Raw genomic sequence first — 27,659 nt, 5'->3', positions numbered from 1 at the left:
TCTCTATCCTCCTACATGCAGTGGTGTTCATAAAACCCAAGCTGTGGATCAGCTCTTTATATTTTCTCTTAATTCAACTGCATGGCAAAGAACCAAATTTTACAGAAGAAAACATTACCAACTTGTCTTCATGACAGAACACTGAGTAGGTATAAAATTGCGATGGTCTCTATGCCAGGTTTTGTTTTCTGTGTGTTGTTGTTTCTTTTTTTCTTTCTTTTTTTTAAAAAAAACAACCTCTCTGCTTCTAAGATGAAAGCCTAATTTGATATTTTTGTAGTTATATAACAGTAATATTTTGTGACATTTTGTATTGTGACACTATAGATGAAATTGTCATCGGACTGACACCCTTTACTGTTTATTCCTTAATTACAACTGTTAACAACACTGCAGAGAAGCGTGCTAATCTGCCATCACATATTATGAAAACAACGTTATTGTTACAAACACCAACACCCACTCAACAGGATAGTTCTAAGACGGCAGTTTCTGTTAATTTTTTTTTTAAAAAAAGAAAACCTGATTAGTTTAATGGACACTTCAGCAGCAAAGGGGGTAAAAAGTTGACAGCAAACTTCTAGCCACCTTATTTTAAAATGGAAACATTTATGGAATGGCAATTTAGAAGTGATTATTGGTTGGTACATCTTAAAGTAATTTAAATTTAGCTATCCAGGTTACTCCCTGAAGTTATGTTTATACATCTTTCCCCCCAACCTCCCCAGCTTTCAAATCTTTTAGTAAAACATGTGGCGGCAGTGTGTCTGCTCCCTCTGCTGGCCATACATCCTGCTAATTGCCTCCTTGCTCTCATCGTCCCTCCATGGAATTTTCTAAGTCTAGCTGCCACTATCCCACAATCATCTTGCTGGTGGTGGTGCGTCTTGCTCTTCACAGCCCAAGAACTAAAGGAAATTGTCCACTTGATGAGAGGAAACTCTCAACTGAAGCATCATGGGGCAAGCTAGCTATATCACTAGGAAACAAAGGACAAACATACTTCGCTAAAGGGACCATAGGAGCCAATTCCCAGGAGCCGTGGGGGCTTTGGCCCCCACAAAGTTGATGGGGATTCCCATTCAAATGGTGTTTGTGTGTGCACTGTGTCATGTGGGGTGGGGCTTACCTGGGCCCCCACAATATTTTATTCAAGTTGGCACCCCTGAAAGGGACAGTGGAAAGCACTCATTACCTCTGCTATATATGTTTACCTCAATTCTGCCCCTTGTCCAAAATTGGTCCGCGTGTTTGTTATTGGATACCCTATGGAATAGCAGAAGTTAAATTGCATTTATCAGGCAAATGCAAGAGTGTACAATTCTAAAAATAATAATCATTTTCAATGAATGTTGGAAGGCTCCATCTGGGCTAGATTCAACTAACAAGTTTCAGAGGAAGCTAGCATAAAGACTCCCACTAGTGCAACAGGGCTTTCCCTTCCTCTCCCCTCCAGTGGCTGCCCAAAATCTGTTTCAGAGGATTGAGAGAACCGCCAGAACACAACCTGGGGGGAGGAAAGGGGGTATGTTCCATGGAGCAAGCAGAAATGCTTGCACTGATGGAAAGATCTCCTTAGCACTATGTTGAATTCCACCCAAGGTGGTGAGGTCAACTCTGTCAGAAGCCAAGTACTTTCAAGTTTACACTGGCAGTCAGTGTGTGGTGTATTGCACAAAGACCAGGGAAATGCGGGTTCCAAATCTCAGGCAAACAGTTTACTGGGTGGCCTCTGGATTGTCAATCTCATTAGATTTAACTACCTGAAATGGTTGTTGTGAGGATAAAAGAAGGGATGGTTTTTTCAGCTATGGGCTATCAGGAGCTTATCTTGTGAATTCATCTTATCATATGTACATGACTGTTTTTTGGTTTTTTTACACTGGTGAAATCCCATAGTAGCTTATTCAGTCCTGAAGTCTTCTTGCAGGTAATGATATATTATATACACAGATGAAAAACTAACTTATTAGGGGGAAAAATCCAAAAAATGAAAAATCCCATGATAGCCTCTTAGTACCTCCATAGCCAAGCACTATTGTTGTCATCACCATATCAAAAGTATTTACAGTGCTTAATTAATAGTAGTGACACACTACTCTTGCATCTGATTGTTGCTAGTTTACTGGTGGTAGTAACTACATGTCAGGCAGAATATATATATTCTGCCTGAAATGTAGTTTTATACACACACTTAGGAAGAAGAAATAGCTTTGCTGCTATAACAACAACAACAACAACAACAATAATAATAATTTATTATTTATACCCCGCCTATCTGACTGGGCTTCCCCAGCCACTCTGGGCGGCCTCCAACAAAATATTAAAAGACATTCTCAACCATTTCTGGTATATCTTTGTCTGTGCATGGATCTCATAGATGGATGGCATAATTGTCTATTTAAACCTCTAGTGCAAAATGAAACTAATTTTCCTCCTTGCATTTTAGCTCTGAGGATCTCCATGCCTCTCACCTTGAACCATTTGTGATTTATAAGAAACCAAGGTCCTTAATAGTAAAGTGCAAAAGGCACATATAGATCTTAACCTGTTAGTTATACTCCATGGCTCAGAGCTGCTGAACAATACAAAATAAGGGGTTACTTTACTATTAAGATCAAGGTATGACAAATTATAGATGCGTTTCTTCAACAATTTTAAGTCAACAAAATATGTCAACATAAAATATAGTTTAATATGGCCTTTTATTTCTGTATACTTTTGATGGAGAATCTATCCCAAACACAAAGCTGAGTTCAGTGCTGGAAAATTCTAAAATCCCACGGTTAAATCCTGTTACATCAGCTGGATCCAAACTGAAATACAGTATGAGAGCGGAGCAATATTTAGCCACATAAGATATGTCTATAGACCAAACATGACTGGGGAGGTGGGCATGGTTAAATTATCTGGGAATGTTAAAATTCCTTGGGTTTCTTCTTCAGCCTCTGTCACTCAGGGTTCTGTTTAAGTCTCCAGCCACCAGCTAAACCCAGCTTGCCGAAATTATGGGAAATGCATGCCTTACTCATGAAACAAATCTTCTCATGGGACAGTCGGATTGGCATGTGCTTCCATTTTTATTGGGAAAAGACGCCTCTCCTTCATAAAAGTGAAGGATAAGATTCCATATTTGCTCATCTTGACTAAACAGTTGAACGGCTGAGTTTTCATCTTGATGTCTGATGTCTTCCATGTTTGATACAAAGGTCACTCTCCTGTAGATAAACAGGCTGATGAGGGAGAACTCTTCATTGTCGATTCAGAACTCATGTAGCTTATCCAACAAAAATTTAAAGAACCATTTAATAACCCACCATTTGGAAGAATGAGCAAATCCTTCCCACAGACCTGATTTTCGTTTATCTCTTGGGGGGACCTGTGTTTTGCTTTGTTGGCTTGATTTTTCTAACCCCGATAGGGGCTTGTGTTCTTCCTAAAAAAAATGGCTCCCACTTAGGGATGGATTCTTCTACTTTTGCCCAGTAAAGAGTCTAGAAAAGACATAACACAATATGCAATTTAACTTGGCTTCACAACATAATCTACTTTGTTTACCAGCCCATCACAAAACAATCCAAACATAAAATGTGTCATTAAAGCCTGTTTTACGTGTGAAGTAATTTAGAAAAGGCCAAACTACTTTGGTGCTAATTCTCAAATCCCTCAATTATACAATATAATGGAGGCTGGAAGGATTTCAATGCCTGGAGTAAAATTGCAATGATTGGATGTGCCCTCTTGTGGTGAATAATGTATTAGAATAGTAATCCTTGAACATTATAATTGTTTCCTTCATTTATACGCAGGAGTTATATTTTTCAGAATCACAAGGTTATTCCCAGAATTCTTAACAATAAAGTCCTTATCTAAAACATTTTAACTATGTAGTTGCTAGAAAGGTTTGGCATGTACATAAATACAAGGATTTTAAAGGATTTTGAGGTAACCGGGTTCAAAGCGTTTGAGGATGTTTTATGTGTTATAAAGCCACAACACCAAACAAAGTGCTGGCAGCATGGTTCAGAATGAAATTGAAAATGTCTAGGGCTTGCAAAGTTGCTCTGGCTTTAGCCATCCGAATTTATAGTCACTAAGACCCAGAGTGAGAGGAGTAGAGTCTTGTCTCTGGGTGTCAGAGAGCCTGCAAAGTGCACAGCCAACTCTCAGGAGGAAGTCTGGTGCTTGTCTCTATACTGCTCAGTTTCTGAGGTTATTTGACCGCCTCTGAGAAAACTGGATGTTAGGAAGAAGGCAGAGGATTGTTCCCTCAGTCATACTGTGTCTTGGATGTACTCCTTTAAGTTTGGAGAACTTTTGAAATACAGCGCAGTGCGGCTGAGGGGACAATGTTGAAACTCTACTGAGAAAATGCCAAAATATGAATCAAGTGATAATGGAAATACAGCTTTGAACCTCATGAATCCCAATATGTTCTGGATTCTGAAAACAGCAGTATACAATGTATTGGAAACGGAAACTGTGACATAACATAAATAGAATTTAACGTCCAACTAATGGAGTATTAGAGGCTGCATTTCTATTCCAACAAAGAATCTTAAATATAATAAAATCATCTGAAGAGGCTGCAGAGCACCAGGGGCACAGCAGTGATTGCATTTTAAAACCATGTTGTCATTTAACAACATCATGAAGAGCTTAAGGTAGCATAGCAGTAGCCAATGTGGTTGCCCTCCAGATGTCGATGGGCTCACCCTTTCAGCCCCAGCCAGCATGACCAATGGTCAAGAATGAAAGCAGTTGGAGCACAATGACATCTGGAGGTCACTATTTTGGCTATCTTTGGCTTAAAAGTTTGCATTGAAGACTATGGAAAGCTGGGAGTTTGGCCTTAGGCTTACCTCAAGATTAACAATGTCAGGGTGCAGAAGTAAGTGGTCTCTCGACTGTAGCTTTTTCCCTGCTGTTTTTATATCCTGCAACACATGAAGCACCAGAATTCACACACATGCAACAAAGCAGCAATATTATATACTGGGGGGAGGAATGTCAGGTCTGGAGGCCAAACGGGCCCTCCAGGTCTCTTTTATCTGGCCCTCAGAACTCTCTCTGGGCCACTCCTGTGGCAACATCCCTTTCCCTCAGGCCACTCCCTGCACCAGCCCTATTCCACGTCCTCCTCAAATGCTTTGGTCTAGCTAGATTGGGTCTGTGGACTGCAATAATTACTTTTGCTTGTTGGATAAAAGATGGAGAGATACATATGTGTGGAAATCCCTGACTTTTCCATGCGTGGAATGTAGACTACCTGTCAGGCGTCAGAGGATCCAACCCCCCACGGTAGGTTGCCAGGAATGGCTAAGACAAGGAAAGTTCTTACCAATGTTGTTTATTCAATATTCACAGAGAGAGGCTTAGAAATGCAGCCTCTTGGAGTAATGGTGTTGCTCTGAGTAAATCTCCACCCCCTTCTCTCCTAGTTCTTCATTCGTCAACAGCACCACCCACCTTACGGTGGCCGCTTAGGGCCATCTGTCTCTGAGCCCTTTGCTCTCCTACTTTCAATGCTTGCTGGGTTCTGGGAGGGGGGTGTCCGGAATGCTTACTAGTGACAACTTGTCAGCCAGCTGTTCTGGCTTTTCCACAATTTCCCAGCTTTTCCCGTCATCCACTTCTGAGCTGTGACCCCCCGCAAACCACTGTTGTAAATCTATACTGTCTTCCTCTTCTCTGGAAGGTTCAGGCTAGGGCGGCGGTCTCCACCATTCCCCCTCTATCCAGTCCCTGACACTACTGTACAAAGGCAAGAGTCACACCCAGTGTTCCACCCTCTGCATCCTGTCCTACCCATTATCCCACCCAGATCCCAGAAAGCTGCCATGAGGGAATATAACACACACGCTGAATGTTTCCCCACCTGTGCTAAACACACTTAGCTGGGAATAAGTCCCATTGAACTCAGTGAGGCTTACTTCTGACTAAACATGTACAGGAATGCATCGCTAAGCAGATTAAAAAAAAAAAAAAGGAGTCATGGAAGTCAAAATACTTCTGTAGCCATACATGCTGTAAGTCATGTATAAGTGTCAGGGACAGGGCAGAGCAGGAATGTTGAAGACCGCCTCCCCATCCTGACCCTTCCAGGGAGGAAGACAGTATAGATCAGGGGTCAGCAAACTTTTTTGGGAGGGGGCTGTACACTGTCCCCCAGTCCTTTTGGTGGGCCTGACTGTGCACGCATGCGACGGAAAGGACTTTTCTCTCTCCCCCAGTCCTCCCCTCCCCCTGCCTACCTTCTCCACTGCTCTGCTTGCAGTTGGGAGCTGGTGGCAGTGGTGGCACCTCTCCTTTCTGTGCCAGCTTTCCCTTGGCAGGCGGCAAGGCTTCCTATTAAAGCCCCTTACTCCGCAGGGAGGGGAGAAGCCAGGAAGAGGGAGGGAGGAGGGGCCGCCGCAGTGTGTGTGTGTGTGAGGGAGGGAGGGGGGAAATCGTGAAAAAAATGTTGCTTGAAAAAATGTTTTTTAAAATGGCGATTGGGCCGATCCAAGCGGTGACTCCAGAACTGTCCGCAGGCTGGATCCAGAGGGCAACTGGGACTGATCCGGCCCACAGCCCTAAGTTTGCCAACCTCTGGTATAGATTTACAACACAGGTTTGAAGGAGATCACAGCTCAGAGGTAGATGAGGGGGAAAGCTGGGAAATCATGGGACAACCAGAACAACACCCAGTTGACACGTTGTCATTAGAAAGCATTCCAGACCCTCCATCTCCCAGAACCTGGAGAGCCTTAAAATTAGGAGAGAAAAGAGCTCAAAGACAGAGGGCATGTGGCAGCATGAGTAGAAAAGACGATGAGAGTGACGAATGAGGAAGTGGGAGAGACGGTGGGTGGGGTGGAGATTCACTCAGGACAACGCCATTATCCAAGAGGCTGAATTCTATAGCCCCTCTCTGCAAAGATTGAAATAAAATAGGATGGTAAGAAACTTTTCCTTGTCTTTATACCTTCCTGGGCAACCAGCTGGGAGCCTCTGACAGCATCCTGACAATAAGTGATATCAATGTACATGGTACCTGTACAGAAGAGGCATAAAAAAATCACAGATCACTGTCCCAAGTAATATACAATCTAAAGAGAAGATAAGATAAGGAAAGAACAAGGGCTTTAAAATCATAATACTCTTTTTAGATCAGCACCATTAGCTTCGTGTATGTTTCCAAGCTTAGTTCAAGATTCGAGTTAACACCTTTAAAATCCTAAAATGCTTAGGACCATGGTGCGTAAGGACTGACATCTCCAGAAAGACAGGGATGCATGAGAGGGACTCTCAAGAGAGGATACACTCGGTTAGTGTATCCCTGCCCTAAAAGATAAATTTGCATCACTTGGTCTCCCAATAAATACCTTCTTTGATTTTGGCAAAACTCCATCTGACCAGTGTCTGATTTTATTATACTTGGTAAGCAAGACACTTCACAGAAATTGTAAAGTTTTGAGAAAATGTACAAACCCTAAAAATGTCCCAAAAAACAGCAACAATTTGGATGAGTATCTTTACTGGTGTGTTAGTTCCAATAATCTTATGAAAAGCATTTTTTTGCTATTCTCCAGCAACTGATTTTCCCATTCAGGAGTGGCTTTGCATACAGGGATCAGCTGTTTCACATACTTCAACAAAGCTATTATATCAACAAGAAGAAGACACTGCACAGGAAAGTGGTTCATGAATGACTGAGCAAGAAGAAAAAACAACTATCGAAACAGTTTATCCAATAAGTTACAATTTTATTGGAATTGAAGGCTCTGCTGATCCATTGAATAAGTTAAGTGCTTAAGAATAGAGGTGTGTAGCCAGAACAATATCACAATTGTTGTTATACTAGCATTGTGGATATGCCACCAATGCAGACAGACATTCCAGTGCTCCTCGCGGGCCCCTTTTATATTTATAACTTTTATTATTTTCAAGGGATTTGGGGAAAATAAAAAGAAATCCCAGAATTAAGTCTTCATTATTGAACTAGCATTTTGTGGCTAGCAAACATTTTTTTTTAAATATATATGTAGGCTTGGGGTATTAGATTTCTTGACACGTGTCACCACTGAAACCAGCTTCTTCCATTCCAGCTCCTTGAATCTGCTCTTGTTCTTAAATAGTTTCCTTTGTCTCTTGGTCACAGGTACGTGAGAGTCAACTAATGACCAAAAGGAGTCAAAGCTTCAAAAGCTCTTTACAAGTCTCAAGACACAAATGTGCACCTGTATGTTGGCTGGAAAGGATCTCTGCTGTGGGTGTCCTGAGGATGAACGTTCTTCTGCAGCTCTTCCTGGTACCCATGGGCCGTTTCATTTCCTACCACCTTTTTTTACTGTATATGAGATAGCTCTCACTCATGGCAATGGGTGTTCAAAAATACGTTATACCCGGCAATGTTGCATCCCTACCTCCCTGGAAACATCTAAATTTCTCAAACGCGGTTGTCTTAGAAAGTGAAGACAAATCCTTCAAGGAAGGAACTTTGAGGAATAAGGTATGCAACATGACAGAGATTTTAAATGAATCAGCTGTACCCTGACAAACACCCTTCAGACTTTGAGAGTTGTTTTTATTATTGAGGTACTTTTTACTGAGAGCGCTGACTGCATGATTTGAACTTTATGCGCTGGGGGTAATTTACAGTTAAGATGATTCACCATTTGGAGCGAAAGCATTTGCTGCGCACATGTGATGAAGCCAATATTCTTTCCGAAAGAAAGACACAAAGTAACGGAGCTGCAAAGACAGACAGCAATTTTGTTGAAGCTCTTCCCTGCTCAAGACAAAGATGACTTGCTAATATGCATGCATAACATGTGCACAAAGATGTAGAAAGGCAGCAAGCTGTTCACCAGACATTCAAACTCCAATGAAAACTCACCTCTATTAGCTTTTCTGAGGAAATTTGCACATGGGCTTCCACTTTCCATGTGTTGGGTTCACAGAGAACTAGACTCAATCTGGGGGCGGGAGGGGGAAGCACCTCCTCGAAGCTGTGACACCCCCCTCTTTTTTGTGGGCTTTCATACACAAACATTAAAGAGATCAAGCGCAGGCCTTTTGGGCAAATTAAGAGAGATGGGAAGGGGCGTGGGAGTGGGGTGTGAAGGAGCCAGTGCTGAACAGAGATGGAAGGAGAGAGCACAGCAGATGGCATCGTCGGGAGCAGAGAGTGAGTGTGAAGAGTAAGGCATTTTTTTAAAATTAAGTTTAAAAAAAGGAGGAAATTCCCCAAAGGGACTTCCCATCATTCCCAAAATATGGCAGCTCAGAAGAATAGGGATCCTGGTGCAACGGGATCAAAACAAAGAGACGCTCGCCAGGAGCAACTTGGAATATCACCGTTAAATTAAAACCAGCCTAAACAGGGGTTGTGAGATCTAGACCCAATTCATTGCAGGCAGCAATGGAAAAGGAATGACGAAGTGAGCGATTGTGAACATGATGAGACAGGGGAGGAAATGCAAGATAACCTTTCCTCCTTCCCACACTCATGCATTTATAGAAGTGTAAGACCCTCCCGATTTTGCTAAAAGGGGTGGTTCACAATGTCGGACTAACAGCTCCAGAGATTAAATGACAGAACAGATGCACTATGAAATGCAGACTCTTACGACACCTATCAAAACGTTTTCTCCTTGGCCTGAAGAGATCAACTGTCATGATAGCAAGACACCTCAGACTCCATTTAACCCTGGTTTTCTAGGGTGTTGTATGGCAAAGTATTCTTACTGCAACACGCTCCACTCCACAGCACTGCTCTTAGGAAGATTTCCACAGCATTACACAATCCTGTCCAAAATCATTTCAGTGGCTACCTTGTTTCAAAATATATATATATGATGGTAGGAAAGGAAAGTACAGTACTTTGGGGCAACAGAAAATAGCTCTGGCTGGCTTGGTTTTAGTTGAGAAGGGCACTTTGGCACAGCCTACATACCAGATGTGTCTTTTTGTTGCTCCTATCCAGTTTTAGCATATTTTGAAGTCTATTGTCATCCAGAACACTGATTTAATGACAGGAACTGACAGAATTTGTTGCTGGGAGCTGAAATGTGCCTTGGGGGTGGGATGATGTCTCTGAAAGATTAGATGGCACCTTTGCATGCTGCTGATAGCTAAAGGCAGCCATGTCTTTTGTATGTGTCTTTTCCCTTTAAGGTTTGGCAACAGGGTTTGCTTTTGGCAAACCTTTTCAATATTTTAAAAGTCAGCAGTAATATAATATGCCTTTGGCATATCAAGTGCAGCTTTTTTGGACACTGCGATATAAAACATTTTGGGTTTTTAAAAGTTTCAAAAGGCAGCTGGGAGTAAAGGGAACAGAGAAGGTGACAAGTAAAGGCCACATACAGCCCCTTGGAAGTCTACTAAATACCACTAGCTTCAGGTGATGAGGGAAAATACTACAAATCTACAATGCTGCTCCAGGAACAGTGCTTCAAAATACCTTCAGAAAAGATTCAGCACTGCCTATACTTCTAAAAGCTTACTTATCACATCTGTTTCTCACTCATCTTCCCATTTTATAATTATGACAAGCCTGTGAGGTAGGCTAGGCTGAGAGAGAGAGTGATTGTTATGAGGTGAAGTTCAGAAAGGATTTGAATCTAAACATTCTCAGTCCACATCCAGCAGTCTGTCTTTCACACGGGCTCCATTTAGTATTAAACAATTCGCTGCTTTAGTTTCTGTGCCATGTAATAAAATGAGACAGTACATTACCAATTAGCCAATCCCTCTCCTCAGATGGCATTGATGTGATAAACAATGATGGACTTATGCGCTCCTGAGTGAGGTGCATTCTTAGCTTTGTAAGGCCATTTTTAATTTGTTTAAGAAACTTAACTCCTTGGTAGCCTCTGAAAAGGTAACTATTTCCCCAAAGTGATGCAGAATAAATCACCGAAAAACAAATATCAAAACTGACCATTCGAATATTAAATCAGTTGTATAAACCATTTTATTCCAAGCCAGTCAAAAATCTATAGAGTCCTAACTTGGAGCCACTGAAAAATATACAATAACAAATATATTAACCTACCCTCTTAATTAAAAGCAGACTGAAATGAAACATCTTCAGGGATTATCTAAAAGAGAACGGCAAGGGAAACAATCGTACCAATAGGGGGAAGGAGTTCCATTGAGAAAGGGAAGGAATTTGACTAAGAACAAAGGGCCTATCTTTCGTATTGGCCTTCCTAACCACCACTACTAACAGGCATATAAGCAGGGCCTCTGGAACTGATCTCAGTCAGTTCAGTCCTGTCATAAATGACTCAGATTTAAACTGGCTCTAATGAAATTGAATCTTTAGCAAAAGAGTGAAGTAGCATCAAAGGTGGGAACAGACTGAATGCATATGTTAACAGTTCCTGTACATTATCTGATACAGAGGTGCCATCAAGAGAGCACACACTGTTGCATAGTGGGTGGCGGTTAGCTTTTGAAGAACATTTATTGATTAGGTGGTATCCACACGATGAGGAAAAGATCTCACCTGATCTGCACTGGGGGAATTATTTCAGTTTGTGATAGGACAGAACAGTGAAGCTATTGAGCACTTGTATCTTGGCCTCGATAAATTAAAGAAGAGCATCCCCGAGTACGTTTTAATGAAGTTTGTGAACTGGGTAGCATACTATCAGGCATTTTAAGAAATAAGGAGCATCTAGCTGAAGAACATAAATAACTTCATTCATTGATTTCCATGCTATTTAACCAGAATTGCAGATGGAAAGGCAAAACAAGGTTTCTAATATTAGAAAATGATCTGTCTTGGGAAGATGGAATCTAATCTAATTTGGAAGCCTAAAAGTTGCAAATGATGCTTACGGTGTTCAAGAGGTATTACCAGCTTTGTTAGTGATACCACCCTCCTCTGTCTTATTTATATATTTTTATTTATATTTGTTTAGTTTATTTATATACCATTTTGTATTTCAGCAGAAATCTCTAAGTGGCTTACATACCCCAACAAGGAGGAAGCAAAAGAAGAAATAAAATACAAATTCCACATTCAAAATCTACAATACTACTTCTCATTCCATATTTTAAAGAGAGTATGGTAAGGTTTGAGAGCACATCTGACCGATTGCCTAATTTTACAGCAATCTAGTATCAGACACTTACTTGCTGCTCTTTTGTCAGTCATAGATGTATTTCCTGGCTGTGGGTGGAGTTAATTAATCAGTTTTTGTATTTATAATTATTTCACAATAATTGTAATTTTAATCTAGTAGTACCCATCTTAAGGAATTGTGTGTGAGAGACAGAAGTACTATTACTGCTACTACTACTACTACTAGCCTTTACTGGCATAAGTTAAAACAGTAAAATTATAAAATTATACAAAGCCACCCATATACATTGATAATCCAAACACATACAATATATAAAAGACTAGATAGCCACCAATGAATAAACCAGACAACTTTAGATTTAGTTTTAAAGATGGAAGTATTATCCTAGCCTTCAAAAACACTGGATTAACTGCTCAATCCTTAAGTAGAAACAGGTCCCAGTGACCCACTCTCAAAAACGTGTACATAGGATTGCAACCCAAATGCCTTTGAATGTCAAAGAATCAATTTATTTCAGTTTTTAAATTCTACTCCCTTTAATAAAACCAACAGAACAAGCCAATTTTTAATACTTGTGTTCCAGCCATTTCTGTTTTGGAAGTACAAAATTCTAGTTGTAACCAAGAGAGCAGTAATAACTCTTTTCATAGCTAAAAGCATAACAGAAGTAATTTTACTCAATTTCATTTGAATGCAGGCAAATACAATGACACCTCATCATGGCATCGGTGTATTTCTGAGAAAGCCAAATTAACAACTCTCCACATGGTAACTGTGAAATGTACAATGCCTGCTATCGGGAATAATTTTTAAAAGTTGGCACATAAATCTGAACCTTATTTTCAAGGTTCTAATATAATATTCTGCATGGATCTCGTTCCTGTTTTATTTTGTTATCAGAAAGCATCTGCAGTGCTGCATGCCTGTTAAAGCCAGAATAAAATTAATACATCTAAACTCACTAAAGTTGCATTTTCCTGCCAGACAATTTGTTTTGATGGTCATACATATGCTTTTATTCCTTCCTCAAATGTTCTAACATTTTTGACACTTGAGAGAAATTATTCAGCACACTGTGATGGTAAACAGCGAATATTCTGCACTAACGTAAAAGAGCTTATAATATTTTACCTACAGGTATCAACAGACTACTGTTATCATCTCACTGTAAGCAATTGTTTTCATCTGTATACCTGAAGGCTAAAAATACATATATAGGGTGATATTCAACTAAATCGTATTCAAAGTAAACCCACCAAAATTAATGAGCACGTCCATTTATTTCAATGGGTCTACTCTGAGTATGACTAACACTGGCTATCACCGTCCCCAAAAATGTCAGTTACATAGGAATTGTTATATGTAAAACTTTTTTTGAAATATGTGCATGGTTTCAGTAAGTTGCATTATGTGTGTTCTTTCTTCACCAATGTGGAATGCAAAATATATAAACAATAGCAGGGGTCAACAACCTTTTTCAGCCGTGGACCGGTCCACCATCCCTCAGACCATGTGGTGGGCTGGACTATATATTTTTTTTTGGGGGGGGGGGGATGAACGAATTCCTATGCCCCACAAATAACCCAGAGATGCATTTTAAATAAAAGGACACATTCTACTCATGTAAAAACACGCTGATTCCCGAACAGTCTGCGGGCCGGATTGAGAAGGCGATTGGGCCGCATTCGGCCCCCGGACCTTAGGTTGCCTACCCCTGAGCTATAGGATCAACCTGGTATTCATCACAGAGCAGCAAATTCATCATTGGTCCCTGCTTCACATTGTTGAAGTAGCATATATATCCTGATCTACCCATAGGGTGGCCTTCTATATATATCAGATGTGGAAATAGAGCAGACATCTATATATTGGTACACATGAGGTGGGTGGTCATTGTTTTATGATGTCTTTGTGCATCTGATATACTTAGCTTTATGTGCTATATGGTCTGCCACAGATGGTCGGCCATGGCAACTCTTCCCCACCCCAAGCAAACCTTCATCTTCTCCTATTTTTTTCTTTTAAAATATCATATTGGGACTTCTCCAAGCTCTAAACTGCTCATTCTATCAAAATGTAGCCAAATGCCAGTTCTTGTGAAGAACTAGGAGTCCCATCATGTGCAAATTTCCCTTTCTGCTCCTGACAGAAATAATTTCATAGGCACTGAACTGAAAATATGCACAAGAAGGTTACAGAACCCTCAGCTCCAAAAAGAGCAGAGTGGATGAGTGGGTGATCTGTCATAACATGTTTAGAACAAAGCAATTAAAGGGAAGTAATTTCCCATTTCCCAAAGAAAGAGGTGACACATCCCCACTCTTTTGAGACTGTACTGCCCCAGGGATGTCTCTAGAAAAGTAAAACAAAGACACACTGTCACAAAACATGACACCACAACATGCACTAGAAGAGCAACCAGGTGAATGTTAAGGCATCGTTGCAAATATATATGTATGTCTGTGAGAGATAAAGCAAGTACATATTTCTTTTAAGTGGGGGATGGGAAAGAAATGCCCTACAAAATCAGGGGCATCACAAGGAGGAGTTAGGAAAGTTGCTAGGCCCAATATAACCATAGTGGTTAACAAAGACATGATGGGCTACAGTCACTGGACTAGCTATTTCTTTGAAAAAGAAACTATAAGCTATTTCACAACAGAAGAAAAATCCTTTATATCCAAAAGCAATCTTGTGTTTATGCTTGCCTAAAGGGAAGAGTCAGCAATCAGCCAGTTGGAAATGGTTTCCTTAGAGACAGTCGAACCTGCTGAATTTGAGCCAGACCAAGAAAGAGACGGTAAGATTTCTCATGTCTTGGCTCACTCCTAGAGCAATGTTTTGTCATAAAATTTGTGGAGATGGCCTTTGCTGGAATGGGCAAGCAAGTGCGAAAGAAATATCATGAGCTCATATCACCTTCCTCAGAAGGATTGCAGAAGTGCCCAGAGGACTGATTTAGCTTTGCAGAATGTTCTGTATGAGAGTGAGTAGATAAGTCTTCGTAGCCTGGAGCAGACACAGTATTTCTGCACCTCACTGTTAAATGCTTCAGACATTGCAAGCTAAAATTACTGCTAGAAGAAGCAGAAGACTTTTGCGACAAATAAAATGGTGACATCCAACTCCTGAGACTGTTTCACTCTAGACTCCATCTTTGTTCTCAAAAGGAGAAACACATAAAGGACCACACTTTGGACCACACTGTCAACAGGGAACCTGCCTTTTGGTGGGGAGGGATGTGTTCCTGTGCACATGGTTTCTACCACTTCATCTCACAGGGTTCCCACCCTCCCAATATATAATCATTCCCTCCATAAACACCTTAGTTGTCATACTGATAGGAAGAATAAAAAATACCTGATCTTAACCAACATGCTGGTAAGCATTTGAGGGCTAAGGACTATGCTGAGAACCAAATGAACCCGAGACCAGATTATCTCAGCATAGCACAAATAGATTGCTTTAAATTATCCTTTATCTTTGGGTGAGAGTCAAGAAACCAGAAATTATTTTTCCACATTCTGGATCAGTCTTAGCTATCTTGGAAGGATAAAGAAAAACAACAGTAAGAGACCCAAGAAACAAAACCATAAACAATTACAAGACCCAGAAGATTAAAAAGTGGTACTGCAATCCACACCCACACCCACCCACACCCATTTTCTCTCTCTCTCTCTCTCTCTCTCTCTTCATTTATATTCAACAGAGAGTGTAGTTGAGATGACAAATGGAATTCTAAACATCTGAACATTTGCCTCCACTCACACATCTTCATTTGATCTTTAAATAGATATTTGGGCATCATTTTGTTCCGTGTGGGTATGTCAAGGCAGACCTTTTGCTCTAAGAAGCTTACAAATCAATTAATCAATATGGCATCACATATTCTAGGAGACAAAGGAGAAGCAAGGGAGAAAGAACAGGCCCATATAATCAGAGCGACAACAGAGGTGAATAGTTGTGGCTGCAGAATACTGGATATTGGTTAGGGGACTGAGGTAGGGCAATGGAAGACTAGAGAGAAGGTTGCAGTAATTGGGATGAGAGTTAATTTTAAAAAGCGTTTGCGACATTACTGATTATATCAATTATTTCAATTAAGTTTAATGAAGACCCAAAGCCAACATCCTGGAAAAAGGAATATTAACCTAAACACACACTTTTGTTATAGACAAACCTAGTCATTCACCACCTGTGCTTCAGCTTTAGGCAGAGGTGGTTTGGTTTTTTTTACAACCATGACCACAGTCTGGTCACCAAAAGGTTACGTATATTTCCCCCTTACAATCTAGTGGTATATGAATTTTGTGAAATAAACAAACAAATAAATGACACTCCCTGCCCTATTATGCTCACTGGTGGGATCATGAGTAGGCTCTCCTCTCCCAATCTCACTGCATGGACTTATCAGAATTCAGGTTCACTGAATCCTTTTCACTGATCCTCATCTAGCTAATCACTGCTTCTAGTCACTGGCAAAGCACCTGCACAGCCACTCCTGCTTTAGATGGATTGGAGAGACAGAACAAGAAATAACACCAAAAGTAAATAAAACACCACAATTAGAAGCATGCAGACAGAGCTAAAACAAGCAGAGAAGACGAACAGTAAATCAGCTTTAAAATGCCTGGACAAATAAATAAGTTTTGACACAACACCGAAATGATTGTAACATTGCTAACAGGGACAGGGAGGAAATTCCAGAGATGAAATGCCACCAAAGGGAAAGAGTCTTTTTTCCCTCCTTTGTTGCTACATAATTAACTTCCCCTGGACATGGAGAAGAGCCTCCTCTGAACATCTTAAGACTTGGGCAGGTTGCTGCAGGTATTTGAGTCCCAAGCTGTTCAGGACTTTGAAATGAACAGTGTAAAGAATAGCTCATCACACTTCAGTGTTAAGCACCTCTGCTTCCTTCTGCATATGGTCCTGAACAAATTTATCAGTATCTGAAAGCCAGTGTGGTGTAGTAGCTAGAGTAATGACTAGGACCTGGGAGACTAGGGTTCAAATGCTCAGCCAGGAAGCATGCTGGGTGACCCTGAAGCAGTCACTGTCGCTGGAGTGGAGAACATTGCGTGCCACCTTGAGCTCCTTGGAGGGAAAGGTGGGATATAAATGTAATAAAATTTAATGGAATTAACACAGTGGAAAACTGTGTCTTTTAAATGCCATATGGAAATTTCACTATTCAGTTACCGGTTAAAAGTGATGAAAACTTACATTTAAAAGTGCTACATTTCTTTTACGAGCTGCATCAGCTTCTTGTATTTGCCATGTCTTCTCAGCTTCTTTGTCTCCTAAATGACTCTCCATCTGCTGAAGCAACACCATTCTCTGAGACAGTCTACAAAAGGGAAACATTCTGGTAAGTGGGCAGACCATTCTTTCTGCACAACAGCAAGAAAAACAGCCACCTTTTACCCTCACCCATTTCTTCTCCAATTATGTTGAATACAGCGTGGGTGCACTGAAGGAGGGGGAAAAGCACAGGAAGTCCCTTACGTGATGTGCTCCTGTGGAGAAAGCAACCATCATGTTGTACAACAAGCAGGCTCTGTGAACAAATGAGACACCCAGCACTGAACACCGCTGAAGAGACGTGTGTAAAGCAGAGTTAGGAATAATAACTAACTGTACCATTAGTAATAATATGGGTTAACTGGGTTCTGCTATTGTACATAGCCCATGCTCATATGCAAAAGGCTGTCATTTAAAGGAATATCCATTTATCTTCCTCAGAATCAAGATTTGTAAATAAACAGGTATGCTTTTCCTGAAATAGATGATCTTTTCAATACAGTGGTACCCTGGGTTACATACGCTTCAGGTTACATACGCTTCAGGTTACAGACTCCGCTAACCCAGAAATAGTACCTCGGATTAAGAACTTTGTTTCAGGATGAGAACAGAAACTGTCCTCCGGCGGCGTGGAGGCAGCAGGAGGCCCCATAGGCTAAAGTGGTGCTTCAGGTTAAGAACAGTTTCAGGTTAAGAACGGACCTCCGGAAGGAATTAAGTACTTAACCCGAGATACCACTGTATTCCCTTCTACAAAGTTTCCCCCCCAAAGTTCCACCTCATTTCCAACTGTACAGTAAGGTTCTTTCTACATCCCAAACTAATCAATAGGCTTCAGATCAAAGGCTCTCTGGCTGTTTTTTCCCTACCTACGGATAAGGATAATTCTGTATCCTTGGCTATAATCTCCCACAGAGCAACCAGTAGTGGAAGATTTGATGATCAGGAACAGAGAGAAATGGATTGGTGACAAACTTGATGATGGTATGGTGTATGCCTGCCTGGTGTGAAGGTTGCAAACATCATGCATGGTAGAATGCTACCTGATTTATATGCTGGGCCTGCAGACAGGGTTGTGGGGTCTCAATGCATGGTTAAAGTGGCTGATGAGAGGAATGCTTTAGACTGTTTGTGCATTGTAGAACTTTTGGGGTAAGCCACATTTGTACAAAAAGAGACAGGCCCCTCTTGAACCAGAATGGAAGCAGATTTTGGAGCCTATCAAAAAGGTTGCAAAGCAGCTTTAGAAATACTTTGCTGGGGAAAGCCAACAAAAGCTGTGATGCATCTGCTTTGAGATTACACATCATCATAAGGATGAAAGTGTAAATCTTTCAGAACGTCATAATGGTGGTAGGGTCTTAGGCAGAAGTCTCTCACTCCCTTTACCTGCTACATTATCCATTTTTTCAGCTGTTGATACCAGGATTGAACCTAGAATTTTCTTCATTCAAAGCATGAGCTCTACAGCTGAGCTGTGGTCCCCGTCCTAAAGCAGGAGTTGGAACCGGTAGTGCTTTACATGTTGCTGGACAACACCCCCCATAATCCTTGACCATTGGCCATGGTGGCTGGAGCTGATGGAATCTAATATGTGGAGATCCACAGGCCCTCCACCGCTGCCCTAAAGCTCAGAAAGTATTTCTTCTGAAGAAGAAAAATATCAGTAAATATCACTTACATTCAATTTCCTGCAAACCATTCTAAGGCTCCATATGTCAAATAACATTGCCTCGGTGATTATTTCTTTTCTTAATTAATTCAGTCTAGTCCTATTAAGTCTCCACTTCTTATTACACCCACTACTATTTGTATTGCCCTTGTTGTACTTTGCAAGATTTGCTTTTTCCTCTCTGAGAAGTGATAGTCAGAAATGCACATAAGAGTTTTCACAGATTTTGGTACTAAGCTTATGACAACTTCTATACTCTTCTATACTCTAAATTCTCCTTGCCGTTTCAGCTGCTGAAGCACAATGAGGCAGTGTCAAGCTTGTCAGTGATTCTCATACCACAGAAACAGAAGTTCTGCTATATTATATGGCAGGTATCCCCAAACTGGGCCCTCCAGCTGTTTTGGGACTACAACTCCCATCATCCCTAGCTAACAGGACCAGTGGTCAGGGATGATGGGAGTTGTAGTACCAAAACAGCTGGAGGGCCCAGTTTGGGGATGCCTGTTATATGGGGTTGCTTTTTTAAAGACAAAATGATTAATCATATAGAAGAATAAGTCTTGTTGAGGAGAACCAGCATAGCTTCTAAAAAAATGGCTTGACTAGACTTTTGGAGTTCTTTGAGAGTGTTGCAAAGCACGTATATAAGGGTTATCTAGAATACATTATATATTTAATCTTCCAATAATATTTTTGATTGTCCTTCAACCAAAGGCTCCTCTGTAAACTTACTAGCCACAGGATAAGGGGATGGATCAACAGCTGGTTAAATAAGAGGAAGCAGAGATCAGGAATAAATTGCCATTTCTCACAATGGAGGGATGTGAATAGTGAGACCCCCAAGGAGCATTACTGAGAACTGTGCTTGATAGCTTGTTCATAAATGATCTGAACTTAGAAGCAAGCAGTGAGCTGGTAAAGTTTACAGACATACCAAATTACTGAGGGTGCTGAAAACAAAACAGGAATGTGAAGAGCTCCAAAAAGATCTTTCCAAACTGAGCAAATAGGCATTAAATTAACATACGAGGGTCAAACAAGAAGTTAGTTACTAACAAAACGGAGATACTAAAGTTTTAAAGCAAACTGTTTCTGCCTTCTTCAGTTGCTCTCCCTTCTTAGGTTACCTTCAAGACCAGAATGACTAGCAGAAACTTATATCAAATAAAATATCATTTGAAGGTCCTATAATGTAATTTACACCACTAGCTGCAACCAGGTTGTCATGTTCAGTACTTGTGTAAAATAACAATGGGTCTAAGCACGTTTTTGGAACCATAAATCCACAATCGGTTAAAAAGCACTTCAATTCAGATGATCACAGCCTCTCTGATGCATCAGTCATTGAAATAAAGATGCCATCAGATCCAGAAACACTGGAAATAGGGAAACTCCCCAGTAAGGTATGTCACCTTAATTAACACCACATTGTCTTAACCTAGGTTCAGCAAATGCCACACCTGAATAATCTGTACCTAGCACCTTGGCCCACAGCACCTTTTGATTCACATCAGAGCAGCTGGAAGGTGGAGCTGGAAGATTTTTTTTTTGTCACAATTTTAAAAAGCATTACAATTCACAATTTTACATTTTACTTTTTGAATGAAAGAACTTAATTATTCAAAGCATAGTAAAACATTGTTATTAATTCAAACATAAATGTTTCATGTTTTAGTGATATATATATGCTGAAATTTTAGTTTCAATCTGAAGAAAAAATACTGGACAGAAATGAGGCCTCAGACTGAATTTAAGAAGGCTGAATCCAATTGCTCAGGTTTAGCTAGAATTTAAGTAGAATATTCAATATTAATAGTCAGGCTTTCACTTAGCATTTTTCATCAGAGGAGCAGCACTGGCATCACAGCACCCCCTTGAGGCAATCTTTTTAGTTTTCTATTGTTACAACTTCCAAGAAGCTCAGTTGGGGGAAAATGATACTGGTCTAAGAGACAGGTTACTTTTTCTGGAGTATTTACATAGCAGCAAAAGTCTTTCATACAGAAAAAAGCCCAGTTACACTTAGCCTGGTAAATAAGATCACAAACTGGTATAAATGTAAAAAAGCCTAGGAAATTATTTCAGATTCTTAGCCACACGTGTCAAACTCTTTGGTGTTTTTTCTCTTTCTCCTAACTCCTAAGAGGCAGGATTTTGTATGAAATAAATACTTACATTTCTTCATGTCTTTTAGCAAGTTGAACTTCTTGTGCTAAATAGGATGTCATCTTTAGTCATATGACTAATGCCTCAGTTTTACCACTCCTGTCAATGAAGAAAAAGACGCTAAAATTGTTTCTTTAAATATACAGAGAGATACTTCTAGGGAAATCTATTAAAATACAATGATAAAGCTAAATATAACACAGAATTAGTGGCTACATAACTGCCTTTTAAAAAGTGAAATCCAATTTATGAACATTCTCAGGATCATAATATTGCCGGGGTGTGTGGGGTGTTAGGGGAGGGTTAGCTCCTCTGGTGGAGGACATGTTAAGGTCCTTCTCATGTATTTTGTCCACCTTTGGTCCCCATCCTACATTCAGCTCTCACCTGTTGGCTCCTAGAAGCTGTCAGCATGCGGCTGCGACCACACTCTGGGAACAGCTTTGACTGGCCAGCTAAAGCAAGTGAGGGTAGTCAGTGGGTCTCAAACCCTTGGTGAATTAGGGACTTCCCCTGCATGCAAATACAGGCTCTGACAGATTGGGTGGAAGAGACCAAGAGTAGTTCCAGTGGTCAAGAAGGCAGTTTCTGTACGTGCTGCAGAGGGGGCTTGTCAACCTGGAAAGCCCATCTAAGAGAAAGAAAACTATGATCCTAAACCCCCGCTGCCTTGTGGGATATCTTTGGTAGAAGACAAGGCCAAGGAGTAAACACTATACAAATCCAGAGTGGAGTCCCTAAGATGGTTGGATAGCACCTTGTATGCCTCCATCTGGCAACAGCTGCAGCCAAAAGTATCGCTTTCCTTTGGATCACATCTGTGAGGCTGAGGGGTGTGTGTTTCTTGTTGTCTGGGTAGCCCAATCCCTCCATACATACTGCACAGACGTGTGCCCCAGGGAAGTCACTTCGGTGATACTAATGCAGCAGTTTGACTTCACCCCAGAAAGTGAACGCCATTGCCTTGAAACAGACAGACGTCAGCAACAATACTGCTGGACTGTATTTATGTTAAAGGCACATATTGCTAACCACTTCAGCAAAACTGGACTTGTTGAACAAATGTTTCAGATGTTGGAACTGGCACCAAGTTTACTATTAACAATTTAGTGGAACAGACCCCCCCCCCCCCAAGAGAAGATGTTGACTCTCATTCCTTTGATGTTTTTAAGCAGAGGTGGGATGGTCATCTGTCATGTATGATCTGGTTGAGATTCCTGCATTACAGGGGGTTGGACTAGATGACCCTTAGGTCTCTTCCAAGTCTACAATTCTCTGTTTCTATGATAATATGGTGCTCAACTCTCCTCACAACCACATCATTATATTTAATGTTTCACATCCTATGTTCTCTCCCAGGTGCACAACAGGAAAATAGAGCTTTGTCCTTGAGTAAATGAGGAATTTGAACCTGGGCCTTTCTGATCCAAGTCCGGCATTCTAGCCATTGTCCCACAATGTTTCCTTTTTGAAAACTGTGCGCTCCTCCACAACATAACTCCTGGGCAGGAACACTCATACAGCCTTTGCTTGTTTGTTTGAAAGGCAAACATCCATAAGTGTTCCTTGTTCAGGTAGTGGTAGCTTTTATGGGAAGGATGTTTAGGTAGCTCTTATGAATCCCTAAAAACAAACACATCTGAAACTGGGCATTAACCCAAGCTTTGCTCTTTTGCAACTTACTTCAATCCCACTCAGAATGTATAGACAAGACTTTTTAAAATGCACCTTTCATTTTTAGAGAAGCTGCTTTCTCTCTCTCCTTCCCTTTTTGAGGTTCGGGGGTGGGCAAAAAGAAAAAGAGAAGCACAGATGTTGCCTCCACAGCAAGATATCCTCCTTGTTATATATGAACATAATATTATGGAAGTCCTGCAGAAAATCTGAAACACACTTGGGACATGCACCCCAATCCAACTGTAACTACATTTTAAAAAGAAGAAATTTACATATGATTAGTTGCACCCTAACAAATAGGCATGCACATTCATATGTACTTCCTATCAAATCAATGCAGCACAGATAAGAGCATTCATATTGATGTACATTCTGACAAACAAGAATCTGTATTGCTTTGTCTGTGGCATGGCAGAAGCAGAGGAGCGGCACCCCAGGAACTCTTTTACAAAACCCATAGTTTGTTTTAAACTGTGCTTGAATGTGACACGTGGACCAGGTGAATATTAGTTAATATTGCATGGTTCCTCAGATATATATGCTGTGCATTTTTTAAAAAAAGTGTCTTCATTTAATGGTGTTATTTCATAACATAGTTAACCTGAGATGCCTCTATTCTGAAGAGCAGACTCAACACACAGTCATTTATCAGATTTTTTTTTAAAAAAAACTGTATTTACTTTGGAGAAGCAAAGAAAGCATGTCAACATCACTTTGCTGCATGCCTGAACATGTTGAGTTCATTTGGGTATGTACATGAGTGTGGCAATGTTAATGTCATGCACATGCTTGAATGCACTTAAACTATTTCAGTGCAAGTCATTCAATCCTGGAGCAGTCTAGGTAATTCTGGAGCATGCCTGAATATAGCAGAAGACTTTTTCTGATCACTTGTCCTTTCTGCCTCAGTTTATGAGACTAGATCATAACATAGAATGTTGGCATGGAGCATATAACCACCAGCTGAAGAAACCATCAACAGCTCCATCAACCATTAGCCCCATATTCTCTGGAACAACTTAAGACCTGTATGTCTTGAAGGAAAGCAGAATTGAGGAAATCCAGGCCAGGGAGCTGGTGGCATCAGCTCCTGAAGTCAGCCTCACAATATCTGTTCAGAATATTTGTACCATTCGTTAATATTTTAAATTTTAATTGGATGCCTTGGCAGAAAGACAGTACAGAATTGCAACAAATGAATAAAGAATATATTAATAGTGATCTTAGTTTCCTTACATAGTCAAAGTAGCACCATCTACACACAAGGTGAAGTTATAAGTAGGCTTAGGGGAACCCAAAGGTTTACTGAATGAATGAATGAATGGGGGGGGGGGAATCCCGGGGGAGGGGAGAAACCCTAAAGCAGCCAAAAATGAGGTCTGAGTATGTAATGCTGACTGACCTGTTTATCTTTGGTGAGGGGAAAGGGAAAATGAATTGTATGAGAGAGAAAATAAAAGCACACCACAATGCAACTTTTTGTTGTAGGTTCCACTTTCTTCTCTGATGTTTAGAGACCTATCTCGCACAAAATGTGGATGTTCATTTTTCTACTCCAAGTCTTGTCAAAATGGGGCTTTAGAGCTCACTCACTTTCATTGGTTAAGGAGACATTCCAACAGCAATTTCTCCAGCGCAGCCCCTCCTCGTGCTCCCTTCTCTCTTTCTCACTGTAATGGGCAAGAACCAGACTTCGCTTCATACTGAGGATAGAGGAGGAATGCAGCTGTAAAGTACATCACCAGCAAAGTTCTCGCTCCAACTTAGGCTTAGGATATATATTAAGGTTTGACTTAACCAGCTGGAGTCACTGTGCTAATCTTGTAATACTTCTGAGCTTCGCACAGGGATGGCAAGCCTGAACCTCTTACACTGCATGGCCTTTTGGCTTATTTACAACCTTGTGCTGTTATGAAAGCACATGCTGCTGCTGTAACCTTGCTGACACTAAGCATGTCTGTGTCTGGTAAAGTTAAAGGGACCCCTGACAATTAGGTCCAGTCATGACCGACTCTGGGTTTGCGGTACTCATCTTGCTTTATTGGCCGAGGGAGCCGGTGTACAGCTTCCGGGTCATGGCCAGCATGACAAAGCCGCTTCTAGCGAACCAGAGCAGTGCACGGAAACGCCGTTTACCTTCCCGCCGGAGCGGTACCTATTTATCTACTTGCACTTTGACATGCTTTCAAACTGCTAGGTGGGCACAAGCAGGGACCGAGCAACTGGAGCTCACCCCGTCACAGGGATTCAAACCGCCGACTTTCTGATCGGCAAGTCCTAGGCTCTGTGGTTTAACCCACAGCGCGACCTGCAATTTATACCAAAGCCATGCACTTTGGTATAAATTGCAGGTTTGCACTTCCAGATGTTTGGTGCTTCAGTTCCCATCAACCCTGGCCAGCGCAGCTACTGGCCAAGGATGATGGGAGCTGGGAGTCTCAAAACACCTGAAGGGCACCATGTTGGCTATCTCTGCAATGCAGCACACAGCATGTTGAGCAGTCCTCAGGCAATGCACCTTGGGAGCTGGGTCAACGATCCTTGATATGGGAGCAAGAGTTATTGGTTGCATGCATGTCCCTGTAGCTCCTTGAAATTTTTGCTCCATCGAACTTTGGTTCCTTCCCCATCCCTGCCTCAGAAATCTTAACTCCGTCCTTTCAACTCCCACCCTTTCAAGCCCTGTGCGGAGAATACACCATTATGCGAGCGGAGGGGGAAGGAGAACGTTCATTCCAGGAGGAATGAACCACCAGAGGGGGAATGGGGAGGGGGGCTGGAGGAGGAGGAAGGGAGTGGGGACCAGGGCGGAAGAACCCAAGCATGGGAGATTGGAGGGGGGAGCTTGTGGACAGTACCACTAAACGAAGGAAACAGGGGTCATATCTAACAAAGTGAGCAATGAGACCGTACCACAGCGTGAAGCGTAAAAAAAAAGCCTTAGGAGAGCTGTGAGGTGAAAGGAAGCTACCTCCATCGCGACCCGAATCTTTTCCTCTCCCTCTCTCTCTCTTAACTTTTCTTCTCAGTCCATTGCTGCCGTTAGGAGACGCCCAATAACCGTTCCGCTCTACTAGCTGTTATCGCGATACCATAAAAAAAAAAGCGAGCGCGGGAGGGGGAGCAGTAAAAAAGGGCGACGGTTGAAACCGTTTGATTGGCCGTCTTCCTGTGAAAGGGGCGCGGCTAGGCAAGTAGTGCACAGAACTGGCCCTTTTCCGCACTCGGCGCGCGGTCGCTGTCGTAAGCGGACGAATAAAGGGGGCGGAGCAAGTCGTTAGCGGCTCTGGGGAAGAAAACCGTTGGGGAAACCTGGGTGGGAGGAGGGGCAGGTTACTCTGAGGTGATGGAGGAGGGGGGGGTTTGCTTTCCCCGGCTCTATTTTCTTCTTTCTCCTTCGGTGAGAGAACCCAGTACGTCAGGTTTCTTGCTTAGGAGGCAAAAAAAAAAAAAAAAAAAAGGTGTCGAAAAGGTGTGTTTACCGTATGTAATGGTAGTTTATAGCTCAGTATTTTCTTTTATAAGTTTCATATCAATTCCACTCGTCCCCCAACCAGGAACTGCCATTTACACTTCTCAATTTCTAGTCTTGCATCTCTCTTTTCTTGCCCAACAGAATCAGCAGCTTATTGGGGCTTACGTCTGAGTAGACATACTTATGTTTGTGTTTACAAACTGCCAACCTCATAAGTAAGCAACAAGTGCAACCTTATGCAGGTCTAGTCAGGAGCAAGTCCCACTGTGTTCAGTGTGATTTACTCCCTCATAAGTGATGAGAGAAGGCATTTCTCCCCCTGCTGTTCACAATTTATAGCATGTTGAATACTTTATAAACATGCCAACTCAAACTACCCTATAGGAAGGATCCTGCTGAATTGTTACGTCTTGGGGGTCAAGTGAAATCTCTGGTCAGCAAGTGGCAGGGACTGATGGACCAAAGTTTGCACCGCTCACTTTTACAACTTTGCCACTTGTGCCAGCCAGGGTAGAGGGAAAACTGTGGTGCTGTGCTGGTGCAGTGAAGAGGTTGACAACTGCTGACAGGGGAGGTGATGGTATCTTCCACCTGCCCAATGTTTGGGCTGGCAGATTGGGCTACAGCTTGCCCACAGAGCTTTGCCTCTGATGACAGAGTCGGACAGAGCTGTGCAGAAGGACACCTCTGGCATTGCAGATCAGGTGTTTGGGCTACTATTTTACTGGTTTGACTTGTAAGCTGCTCTACCAATCCCTAGCCGCAGTTAGATCTGGTGCTTCAATAATATCATTATCAGAGATGTGATTGCTCCTAAAAGGGAATAAGAAATGACTTCTCATGTCTTTCCCTCCTTTAGCAGCATGACATTCTTGCCTCCAGGCTAAAAACGGTGGAATATTCCTGACTGTGCTTTCATGCAGTAATGGCGAATAAGCTTTAAATAACTCATTAAAGCACAGTTTAAGCTACTGCCATAACAAAAGACACATTGATCAAGTAGAAATGAAAGGAATGTCACTCAGCACTTGGCATACCGTCTGCTGATATTTGGCTGGCTATCTTATAAAGTAATATTGTTAGGATTAAGGGGGGGAATCTGAAGATGACTTACACATCTGTGGGTACTCTATTTGAGAGACCATGACCTTTTTAAATTTGTGGCTTAACTAGTTACATGTTCTACAATGAAAGTTTACATGTATTCTGTTCATTCATGAATGGAGGAACTTCATTAGCAGGGATGGAGAACCAAGGCGGTATGTGGCTCTCCAGACCT

At 41.5% G+C, this 27,659-nt stretch overlaps 1 protein-coding gene and 1 long non-coding RNA gene across 4 annotated transcripts in view; one reads left to right on the top strand and one right to left on the bottom strand.

The window, feature by feature from the left end:
• Positions 1-3,061: 3,061 nt before the first annotated feature.
• Positions 3,062-25,975, bottom strand: CEP15 (centrosomal protein 15). Its single transcript, XM_083426901.1, has 6 exons — positions 25,819-25,975; positions 24,499-24,608; positions 21,238-21,326; positions 17,310-17,433; positions 4,863-4,937; positions 3,062-3,494 (listed from the first exon to the last, which is right to left on the bottom strand). Exons 3-6 carry the CDS (start codon positions 21,288-21,290, stop codon positions 3,363-3,365), a joined length of 384 nt encoding a protein of 127 aa, XP_083283027.1. The 5' UTR covers positions 21,291-21,326; positions 24,499-24,608; positions 25,819-25,975; the 3' UTR covers positions 3,062-3,362.
• A 218-nt stretch (positions 25,976-26,193) lies between these two features.
• Positions 26,194-27,659, top strand: part of LOC310671033 — a 35,196-nt gene continuing 33,730 nt past the window's right edge. Inside the window, exon 1 of one of the 3 annotated variants that reach the window (XR_014507690.1) lies at positions 26,194-26,318. This is a non-coding gene — a long non-coding RNA (uncharacterized lncRNA). Of the gene's footprint in view, positions 26,378-27,659 lie in introns of all 3 variants that reach the window. The other 2 variants (XR_014507691.1, XR_014507692.1) reach the window with 2 other exon arrangements.

This window comes from Podarcis tiliguerta, assembly GCF_965153285.1.
Source record: "Podarcis tiliguerta genome assembly, chromosome: 2".
NCBI lineage: Eukaryota > Metazoa > Chordata > Lepidosauria > Squamata > Lacertidae > Podarcis > Podarcis tiliguerta.
The sequence above is the reverse complement of the archived record's forward strand: the minus strand, read 5'-3'. Positions and strand labels throughout refer to the sequence as shown.